The 12,500-nt window shown below is 34.9% G+C and overlaps 1 protein-coding gene across 1 annotated transcript in view; it reads right to left on the reverse strand.

The window, feature by feature from the left end:
- LOC118763828 overlaps positions 1-12,500 on the reverse strand; it is a 56,047-nt gene that overhangs the window by 9,613 nt on the left and 33,934 nt on the right. Inside the window, exon 4 of the mRNA XM_036503668.1 lies at positions 86-170. Within this exon, the coding sequence (XP_036359561.1) occupies positions 86-170 (85 nt within the window). The remainder of the gene's footprint in view (positions 1-85; positions 171-12,500) is intronic.

Raw genomic sequence — 12,500 nt, forward strand, 5'->3', positions numbered from 1 at the left:
TTCGCATGTCAGAGTCATATAAAGTCAGCATGTTCTACGATACAGATAAAAAAAAACTTAGAAGTTTCAGAATATTGAAACGTACCTGAAGCTACATCAAGTTCCCCAAAAACAGTGGGAATGGCAATAATTGGAATCAAAATTTTTGCCAATGAATTCAATGAATTCATCTGTAAGTAAAATAGAATAAACACACGTAAAATATATCGACTATTTTCATACCAAAGATAAATCATTTCTACAGAAAAGTGATCATTTACACACACACACGCGCGCACGCACACACACACACACACACACACACACACACACACACACGCACACGCACACACACACACACACACACACACACACACACACAACACACACACACACACACAAACACACACACACACACACGCACACACACACGCACGCACACCACACACACGTACATACGCATGTATATATAGACCACAGATGAGATCCAGTGATTCTCAGTTTAGGAGATACCTGGTAGTGCTAAAATGGTTCAAATTAAGACTCCGAGGTCTTTACAGGGGATCAGATCCGTGGAGTAAAGAATAGCTATAAGAGAGATCCAGTGGAGCAGATACAGAGGCAATTACGGGGAAAAACAAATTAGATGTATAAAATATAAGGTTAGATATGAAATACAAAATATGTATATATGTATATATTCAAAACGTGAGAAAACAAAAAGTGGAAACTTTCAGACGATGAATTTTTAGATATATAGATATTTATATTAATAGATCCAACTTACAGAGTACAGACGACAGAGAAAATTAAAGTGGGGGATAAAGGTGTTGTAAGTCCAACAGCTGCTTCTGGGGGCTCGGAGATTCATCATAATGTTGGCAGATGTAGTTCATCGCAATATGCGGCCGTAATGGAAACAATCAGAAGTGGATAATATGAACCTCCGTCATCAGAGCAGAAAGGATCTTACATTTCAGTTCTTAATGCAGAAAGTTCAAAGAGGGAATGATCATTCCCTCTTTGAACTTCTCTGTATTAAGATCTGAAATGTAAGATCTCTATCATTTGTACTCTGTGTAAGTTGGACCTATTAATATAATTATCTATATATTTATACTTAAATATTCATCGTCTGAAAGTCTCCACGTTTTGATTTCTCTCGTTTTGCATATATAATATAATATAATATACACATTTTGTATTTCATACTCAAACCGTTATATTTAATATATCTAATTGTTTTTTTTATCCGCATAATTGCTTCTATGCATGTATATATGTACGTATGTATATTTTCTATACGCGTCAGCACGCAATGCCATCTTAAGGCAAGGGTACACTTCGTACTTTCTCAAGAGCCAATATCAATCCATGTATGAGGTCCTTAATCAGAGAGGAATCCCCAAAGCAACTGTTTTAATGAGTGAATATTTCCACACCATCAGATTTAGTAAAGAAAGTTTATAAACATCTTCATTCACTATATTGCTTGGAAGTTTTGAATTTGATCTATATCAACTCTGACAGTAAGTTATCCAGTTCCTGCAGATAAACCAATAACATTATTAGCTGTCCCTGCTGCTGGGAACTTTTCACATGACGAAATACCAAAAGTCAACAACAAGTGAGCTGATCAGTGTATAAGCTCTCTGGAATGGAATCTAAAGAATAAGTAATTCTTTGATTTATTATCTTCAAGAATAGCACAAAGATCATGTCCCAATTATTCAATAAATCCCTTACAAATGTTTGTAGACAGATCTAATAGATTCATTTCCCAGGATTCCTAAACAGTTTGAGATGTTCTTCAAAAATTGATCAAAGTCCCTCAAAAGCTCTGGAACTCCAAAATTGTTTCATTTTTGCCAACCTATTTATTTGATTATCTCATCGAAATGTCCAACATCTGGATGCAAGAAAGCGAATTACAGACACTACACGTGTCAATACTTAATGATAGTGGATCACTGGATTCATTGTGCCTTGTCATTATGTTAGAACCATGATAGTGACCTTTCAAATTCTCACTGAATGTATGATGAAAATGGAGAGAAAACTCAAAAGTTTTTATCAAGGAATTTGTCCAAACTTGAAATATTAAATGGCGATTGCGCAAGACTGGAATGGCTGTTTAATTCCCCATCCCTATGTCGTTTGTAATGTTTTGTATGTTTGCTTATTGTTCCAGATAGAATTTTTCTTTGCTGCGTCAAGATTCAATGATTGGAACCGAGGAATCTTATAGTAGGATATGAAAATGAAATAAAAAGTAACAAAAATATAAAACAGCGCAATTGCATAATTTAAAATTCAAACCAATAGAAAAAACATTAAAAAAAACAAAACGAACGAAATTATCATAATCCTAAGAAATGCTCTGAAGATGAGTCTTAAATTTTTTAAAATTATTAAATACTTTATAGAACAAAATATTACAATATAACATTCCATAGTTTAACTTACCTTATAATCTTGAAGATGACTTCTACGTTAAGAAATACAGAATGATATAAGTAATTTTCAAATATACCCGAAATGGTGGCGTTGAAAACACCAGCTGTTATCATACAGATTTTATTGAAATTCACTATTGTAACATAACGTTTGTTCTTGATTTATCATGTGCATCATGACATGTTATTGGGAAATATTACAAAATGTTTGGAATAGCGTTTCATTTCTAATCTTTTTTATTAGTTTGATATAGAGTAAGGTGAGTGCTTATAGCTTTTGCAGGCCACTACAAACCGATGGAATCGAGGCGGTTAATATTCCTCTTGAACAATTACAAGTTGATGGTAGCACTAAAAATAAGAACAAGGAGAAAATTCTAGAAAACCGAATTTTCTGGGGTGGAAGAAAAATGCTTTAATGGCTAGTGGGTAGCTTTTGAGGATAAAATATGGCTAACATATAAGTAAGAGAGACGTGTAAGACTGGAATGGCTGAGTGGAAGTGCACAAGACACTCTAATTATAGGGATAGAGCTAAAGTAGTAGCAACAGTAAACGCACAATGAAGAGACAGCATTTCTGTGGGCCAGAGGTTGACCCTGTTGGTGAGTGACTTTATACTTAGTAGGATGGTCAGTTTTCAGATACAGCTTTGGATGCTGGCACTGTACCAGATATAAAAACAATACACCGCTTGAATTTTATAGAGGGATAGTAGTTGTGGTGGGCGGAAATATTTCATGATCTGATTGGAAGACCTCTGTTTATGGAATTTCTGTTTGGCTTGAAGTGATTAGGTTGTTCGTGGCTGATGTATGGGTGCGAACGTTTAAGGAGGAATAAAGAGTGCTATCATCTGCATAGGCATGAGTGTTGGTGGACCTAGAAGCGTGAAGGTAATTGATGCAAAAGGATATAAATAAAATAGAATGTAGGGGTGAGGATAAATTTTATATTGTGTAAATGGACAGACAGCGCTCTCTAGCACACGCCCGTTAGAGGCTATCTGTTTCTTTATTACCCACAAGGGGTCAAACATAGAGGGGACAAACAAGGACAGACAAACGGATTAAGTCGATTACATCGACCCCAGTACGTAACTGGTACTTAATTTATCGACTCCAAAAGGATGAAAGGCAAAGTCGACCTCGGCGGAATTTGAACGCAGAACGTAGCGGCAGACGAAATACCTATTTCTTTATTACCCACAAGGGGCTAAACACAGAGGGGACAAACAAGGACAGACATAGGTATTAGGTCGATTACATCGACCTCAGTGCGTAACTGGTACTTAATTTATCGACCCCGAAGAGATGAAAGGCAAAGTCGACCTCGGCGGAATTTGAACTCACAACGTAACGGCAGACGAAATACCGCTAAGCATTTCGCCCGGCGTGCTAACGTTTGTGCCAGCTCGCCGCCCGTTAGGGGCTATCGGCTTATGGAACAATACGATGACTACACCTGCTATGACACACATACACACGCACTCTCTCTCTCTCTCTCTCTCTCTCTCTCTCTTCTCTCTCTCTCCCTTTCTCTCTCTCTCTCACTCTCTCATTTTATAGTATGTATATACCAAAGGTGACTCCAGATCATCAGCGTCACTCAGGCTCTTCACAGATTTCTGATAAGACAAATGCCTGCTCGAAGAATTTCACGTTTTTCCGCAATATTCCTAGCCTCAAGTGACTTAGGCTTATTTTCTATACCTAGCATTATGTCTTTCTCTATTTCTAAGTTAAGTTAAGAAACTCTGCAAAACAACTGGACTTTACTCACTGACACACAGAATAATAGCAATGAAATAACGACATCGAAGTGCACAACAACCATCTGTGATCTGACTGTCGCCTGTACTCTTGATAAGGGATGCCAGTTAGTCTTTTACACCTACCAGGCTCGTTCGTATTAGCCCAAGTTTCTGAATAATTTTTCGTTCCCTTAAAAATATTGTAGAACGGGAACTTTTCATAAATTGGAATTTAAATCCTAATCACTATAGAAATAAATTGTTTCAGGAAAACATTGAATTTGAATTACTTTTGATTTTTACGATGGTAGATAACAACTCGGGCTGTAACTTCTTAACCCGAGCCAGGCGCGTGTGAACGATGTCGCGAGAACGTCTGCTACGAATGTCATTTTTTGACACAGGGCACCTCTAAGACGACCGCCAGGCGCTGAACGAAAATAAATGAACTACGACCAGGCTCAATGAAAGAAGCCCGAGGTATTGGCTGAAATTACATACTTGAAGTTAGTGTTGGCAGAAATTAAATCAGCTTGCAAATACACGTTCACTTTACTAAATTTATACTCGGGTTAGGCCCGAACAGCACGAGTGTCGGAGTCACCACTAGTATATACAGATACATGTATGTATGTATATATAAATGGATCTCAATCAGAAATCCCGACTAATTGAACTACCAAGCTCAGGAAATTAGCATGAAATTGAAGGAGAATTTCACGGAATCAGTGTGACACAATGTAACAGGGCTGGACTTTCTGAACAAGAATTAAATTCCATCTGGCGGATTTCTACACAATTTCCGTCTAGTCAATTATACTCGCAAAATATTTATATTTCTCCAACAACCGTTCAGAACCTATACGAGTCAATTCCTCGCCGTATTAAAGCTGTAATTGATGTCAAAGATGAACCAACTACTCACTGAATAATAAACTTCGATTTAACAAGGTATTTCCAACACTTGTGTATGTATATATGTATATAAATATATATATATATATGTATGTATGTATGTATGTATGTATGTATGTATGTATGTATGTAGTATGTAGAAAGACAAAGATAAAGGGGTACATGGCATGTGTGCTCCCTTCTCTTCGCTATGCCTGTGAGACATGGGTCACATATCGATACCACCTTAAACAACTGGAACGTTTCCATCAGATGTGCCTCAGACGGATCTATGGCATTAAGAGGAAGGACTGCATAAGTGATCTTGAAATATTGGAAGGCTCTCGGTGTGAAAGTATAGAAGCTCTTGTGTTAAAGCAAAAGCTCAGATGGAGTGGTCATCTGGTCAGGATGAAGGATTCAAGGATGCCAAAACAACTCTTTTATGGAGAGTTAGTTAAAGGAGAACGACCTCCACATAAACCAAAAAAGAGGTATAAGGACTTGCTGAAGGCTTCCATAAGAGATGCTTGCATCTCTCCTGACACATGGGAAGGCATAGCTATTGATCGTAGCAGGTGGAGAAGGATTGTGCATGAGGGGACAGCCACTTTTGAGAAATCTCGAGTTGCATATGAGAAAGTAAGGAGGGATGTCAGGAAGGGCATCGCTGTTACACTTCCAGAAGGGAAGGGTCTTCCTTTGATGCTGACATGCAAAGCTGGACTCAAGAGTCATCTTCGTAGTCATTAAACGAGACAGATGAGTGACAACCTGGCCGCTGGTGGTGGTGTAACACACCATACTAATCATATCTGTCGGGCATGTGGAAGAGAGTGTAATTCGGCAGGGGGACTTAAACGACATGCAAAGGTACATGAAACCCAGTTACAACTACAGCCGGCTATTACCGGTAAAGGTTTTAGTTGCCAATTCTGTACAAGACATTGTAGATCTTTAGCTGGGCTAAAAAGTCACATTCGATCACAGTACCAGTAACAGTTAAGCTTCGTGCAATGGCCATACTCGATAACGAGGGGCAGCCATAATGTATGTAAGTATGTATGTATGTATGTATGTATGTATGTATGTATGTATGTATGTATGTATGTATGTATGTATAAGCAACAAGGATATCCAGAGGTAATGCAATACGATCGTTTCATGCAACTCCATTTAATTGAACAATGAAACCATTACATCAATTTAAAATGCAGAACAAATCTTCACTTGCACAAAGACATAGAATTTAATTAAATTAGAACGGATGGACATATTAGTATAATTAATCTAAAATCCCCAAGAATTTAAGCAGATAGACAATGAACATGCTGTTCTTACTCCAGCATATAAGTATGACAGTATGTATGTATGTGTGTGAGTGTGTGCGCGTCTCTCTCTCTCTCTCTCTCTCTCTCTCTCTCTATATATATATATATATATATATATATATACGCGTACACACATACATACATACATACATACAAGTATAAATACATATAGTCATATATATATATATATATATATATATATATAATATATATATTATATATATATATGCATATATGCGTGTCTGTGTGTCTGTGCGCGCGTGCGTGTATTTATGCACGTATGCCTGTATATATATTCATATATTCATATATGTATATATTAATCATATACGTCAACTCTAACATGATTAAAATATGTTTTACCTTACTGATATATGTATTATGCATGTGTACACGTGTGTGTGTAGTAATCGTTTAGATATAATATATATATATGAATATATATATGTATATATATATATATTATATATATATATATCTATATATATATATATAATATATATATATTATATATATATATATGTATGTATGTATAACTCCAAACTTACAGGGAAAATTTCGATTTAGTATTAAATCAAATTTCACAGTATAAATATATAAAATATAAATTAGAGATAAAACCACTATTATGCAACTCAAACAGTGATAGACATAAACCAATACATAAATAACCAATATATATATATATATATATATATATATATATATATATATATTAAAAAATATATATAACTTATAACTAGATCTCAAAAAGTATAAAATATAATATGTAAAAACACTACGTACGTTTCATGGCTACAATTAAATTCGAATTACAATTAAGTTAAAATTCAATTGAAATAAATTCGATTTAAAATTATAGTCAATCTTCAGGTTAATGATAATAGTTAAATAAATAAGGAAATAGAGTTAAACAATATTTATTCAATAAATAAATAAATAATAATTTTTCTTATAGAAAAAACTATATTAACTAAATTATAAACTTAAAACATTAGGATTATTTCCTACAACACATTTATTATGTTAAATATTTAATTTTTAATTTTTCAAGTAAAAAATAGATAGAAATATGTATTTATCTCTGAAGATATAATTTGGCTTTAAAAAACATAATAAACTCTCGAATATCTTCAACTTAGTTATACTCCAATATTTAATTACCAAATTATTTAACAAAATAATCGCTATCAATATTTTTAGATTCAAGTTCACATCTAATAATTATAAAATAATATATACATAAAAATAAGTATCTAAATTATAATCAACAAATATAGTAATTAAAAATCTAATATTTTCTCTATCAATAAATATATAGACATATATAAAAATAAATAAATTAATTAGTCCATTATTACTTACATAAATATTATAAATACCTATAGAATTATATATATATATATATATATATATATATATATATTATATATATATATATGTATGTGTATACATATGTATATATGTACGTATGGATGTATGTATGTATGTGTACATATATACATATATATGTTTATATGTGTGTAGCCATGATAAAACTCCGAGTTTCAGATGCCGAGGTGGAAAACTACGCGGTCATCTCTTCAGTTATCCGGCCATCGGAAAAATGCTATGAAAAATGACCGGATTACTGAAGAGATAGCGGCGTGGTTTTCCACCTCGGCATCCGAAACTCGGAGTTTTATCATGGCTACCAGATTTACATAATATCGAGGTCTCTCTCATTCTTTTGTTGTCTTACCATTTTTATCACACACACACACACACACACACACACACACACACACACACACACATACACACACACACACACATATATATATATGTATATATGTATATATATGGAGATCTTCTGACGGAATGACAAAGAACCAGATAGATTTCATTTTTGTTCAAGAAAGATGAAAATGAAACATCACAAATTGCAGGATATACACTGGCGCTGACTGCGACTCTAACCACTATCTTCTGATGGCTACATGGAGAATGCGAATGAAAAACTTGAAAAAGGAATTCCCCACCCCTACGATATGACCTCGAAAATCTCAATAAAGATTACACGGTAGTTATCAACAACAGGCGGCGAGCTGGCAGAAACGTTAGCACGTCGGGCGAGACGCTTAGTGGTATTTCGTCTGCTGTTACGTTCTGAGTTCAAATCCGCCGAGGTCGACTTTGCCTTTCATCCTTTCGGGGTCGATTAAATAAGTACCAGTTACGCACAAGGGTCGATATAATCGACTTAATTCGTTTGTCTGTCCTTGTTTCTTTGTCTCCTCTATGTTTAGCCCCTTGTGGGTAGTAAAGAAATAGGTAGTTATCAACAACAGACTCGAAACGATACTCAAGATTTGAGAAGGCAAGAGCCCAGACAAATTGTGGCAATTGATAAGTGAAATTCTTGAATATACACTTACTAATGAGAAAGAGAATCAAAAAGCAACTATGGAGTTCTGTAGCAACTATGACTCTTGTTGAGAAGACTAGGAAAACAACAACTTTGGGTTCCAATTTTGAATGTAAAAAGATCAACAAAGAAATTAAACGAGAATGTGGGAAAAATTAAAAACAATTACATAACCAATTTGTGCGAAAATCTAGAAGAACAAGCAAAATACAATAACTCGAAAGGAATTTCCCAATAGGTGAAGGAACTCAAAGGAGAATACACTGCTCAGATGGACAGTATTAAATCAGGAGGAATAATCATAACAGCAGCACAACAGGTAGAGTACACCAAGAAATTGTATGAAATCGGTCCAAAGATCGCCTTGGTTGACAGATTTAAGGTAAGAGAATGAACTTGGACCACTAATAAGTGAAGTAGAAAGAGCTCTGAAAAAGATAAAACAAAAACAGGGAAGCTCAGTGTCTAGATACAGTATCGATTGAACTGATCAAAGGTGCATAATAATACTCCACAACCTCAACTGTAAGACCTGGAGAGAGAAAGAATGGCAGTAGAACAAGAGACAGGCAAAGACGGCGAGCTGGCAGAAACGTTAGCACACCAGGCGAAATCCTTAGCAGTATTTTGTCTGCCGCTACGTTCTGAGTTCAAATTCCGCCGAGGTCGACTTTGCCTTTCATCCTTTCGGGGTCGATAAATTAAGTACCAGTCACGCACTGGGGTCGATATAATCGACTTAATCCGTTTGTCTGTCCTTGTTTTTCCTCTCTGTGTTTAGCCCCTTGTGGGTAGTAAAGAAATAGGTATTTCGTCTGCCGACCCCAAAAGGATGAAAGGCAAAGTCAAATTCCGCCGTGGTCGACTTTGCCTTTCATCTTTTCGGGGTTGATAAATTAAGTACCAGTTACGCACTGGGGTCGATGTAATCGACTTAATCCGTCTGTCTGTCCTAGTTCGTCTCCTCTGTGTTTAGCCCCTTGTGGGCAGTGAAGAAATAGGTATTTCGCCTGCCGCTACGTTCTGAGTTCAAATTCCGCCGAGGTCGACTTTGCCTTTCATCCTTTCGGGGTCGATTAAATAAGTACCAGTTACGCACCGGGGGTCGATATAACCGACTTAATCCATTTGTCTGTCCTTGTCTGTCCCATCTGTGTGTAACCCCTTGTGGGCAGTAAAGAAATAAGAGGCAAGCAAAGATCGCAATGGATGGACAATATCAAGAGCTGGTTGGACAAAAGTAGCAAGAGAGTTGGATAACTCGCGCTTAATCGGGAAGACTTTCGTTGTAGTGTCATCAATGCGCTGCAGACGTACGATACGTAACAACGATCTATCTATCTATCTATCTATCTATCTATCTATCTATCTATCTATCTATCTATCTATCTATCTATCTATCTATCTATCTATCTATCTATCTATCTGTCTATCTACATACTACAATTTTTTCTCATTATTGCTGTTTTGTGCCCATCCGGTGATATTATTTTACTGTGAATATTAAACTTGAAGAGATAAAATGGCGAGCTGGCAGAACTGTTACTGAGTCGGTCAAAATGATTAGCAACATTTATTCCTTCTTTTACGTTCTGAGCTCAAACTTCGCCGTGGACGACTTTCGGGATCGATAAAATAAGTACCAGCTGTGCACTGGGGTCAATATAATCGACTTACACCTGTTCTCTGCAAGAAATTGCAAGGCCAGCAAGAAATTGTTGGCCTTGTGCTAAAATTTGTAGCCGATATTAAATTTGAAGAGTCATAGAACAAGGACTTAATATACATACGAACACACTCATATGTATATATATATGTGTGTATATATATATATGTATAAGATTATATATATACTTATATACACACACATATATATATATATATATATATATATATATATATAATTATATATATATGTATGTATGTATGTATGTATGTATGTATGTACATACTTATTCTATATAGAATTAAGAATAAAACCAGGTGGTCAGCGTGAAATAAAAACCTCATCGGTAATTTATGCATGCTAAAATTTAGGAAAATTCAGGAAAAAACCTTCACCGATACGCTAAAATATAGCTGCCGATGGCACTGAAAAAAACCCCACCGTAAATCTCTCACAGCACACATTGTAAGTGTGCAAATGAAAAATAATAAATGGAGCTTCACAATTAATTTTGTATTGGAACCAATTTCGGGCTGAAAGCAATGAAATGCCTAGTGAAGTTCTATTTATTATATATATATATATATATATATATATATATATATATATATATATATATATATTATATATATATATATAAAGGAAATGAAGAAAATGCTGATAAAATAATTTAAGTAAGGGAGAGTGTATTTAATTTACCGGTTGCGCATTTGTTATGCTTATCAAAAGATATTTTTTAAAAGAGATAGAGTTCCTTTCTGATAGATTTTTTTCTCAGATTTTTTTCTCAGATAAGAGAAAAAAATCTATCAGAAAGGAACTCTATCTCTTTTAAAAAAATATCTTTTGATAAGCATAACAAATGCGCAACCGGTAAATTAAATACACTCTCCCATACTTAAATTATTTTGTCAGCATTTTCTTCATTTCCTTTTTTTATATATCACAACTCGTGCTCCACATCTCCTTTTTAAATATATATATATATATATATATATATATATATATATATATATATATATATATATATATATATATATAATATATATATATATATATAATATATATATATATATAATATATATATATATACAGGCATACTCCACCTTACACTGTTAATTGGTTCCAGGAGACACGTCATAAGTCGAATTAACTTGTCTCTAGGCTAAACCGATAATAACTATTCCCACTTCTGTTCTTTATTTATGAATGCCTTTTCAATAATGCATGGTTAATAAAAACCTATTCTAAGCTTACAAACAAATAAATTTTATTTTTTAATACAGTTCAGTAAAAAAAAAGTAATGGTAAAATAGAAGCCTTTTTTAAGCTTAAAAACAAATTCAGTAACTATCATTATTTTTCAACAGTAAGAAACAAAAACTAAATTATTTTAAATACCCTACTACAAACATGCAATTTGGTGGTTTACATCGCGGATGTAGATGGCTGTGGATCGTCAACATCAACAGCTGACTCTGGTTGTTCTTGACCTTTTTCGATCTATGCAAATGCTTGCTACATTCTCTTAATGGTAAAGTGACGTGGCTCAGGGTCGACTTCCTCTTCTTCTTTATTTTGCTGCTCGTGAAGCTCTATCAAATCATCGTTCATCAAGGACTGCTTGTCTTTTTCAAATAAATCTGTAAAATACTCCTCCTCCAAATCCATTTCCAGTTCTTTGCTCGTAGTCACTAACGTTTTGTTGAAGGCAACATTATCAGGCTCCTTAAAATCATTCACGGATTGCAGGCAAAGCTTCTTCATACACCATTCATAGCTGCGCTCTGTACAGTATTCCATGCCGCTGCTATGTTCTGTACAGCCTCGTAGATATCGTAACTCTTCCAAAAGTCAAGTGTGATAGGCTCATCAAGATCAGTTGCAGCTATTACTTGCCTCAGTGTACGCTTCATATAGTAACGCCTGAAGATAGCAATTATTCCCTGATCAATTGGCTGCAGAAGAGACGTAGTATTTGGAGGGAGGTATACGTCGGTAACGTTGGGGTCAA

This window comes from Octopus sinensis, linkage group LG6 (assembly GCF_006345805.1).
Source record: "Octopus sinensis linkage group LG6, ASM634580v1, whole genome shotgun sequence".
Taxonomy (NCBI): Eukaryota; Metazoa; Mollusca; class Cephalopoda; order Octopoda; family Octopodidae; genus Octopus; species Octopus sinensis.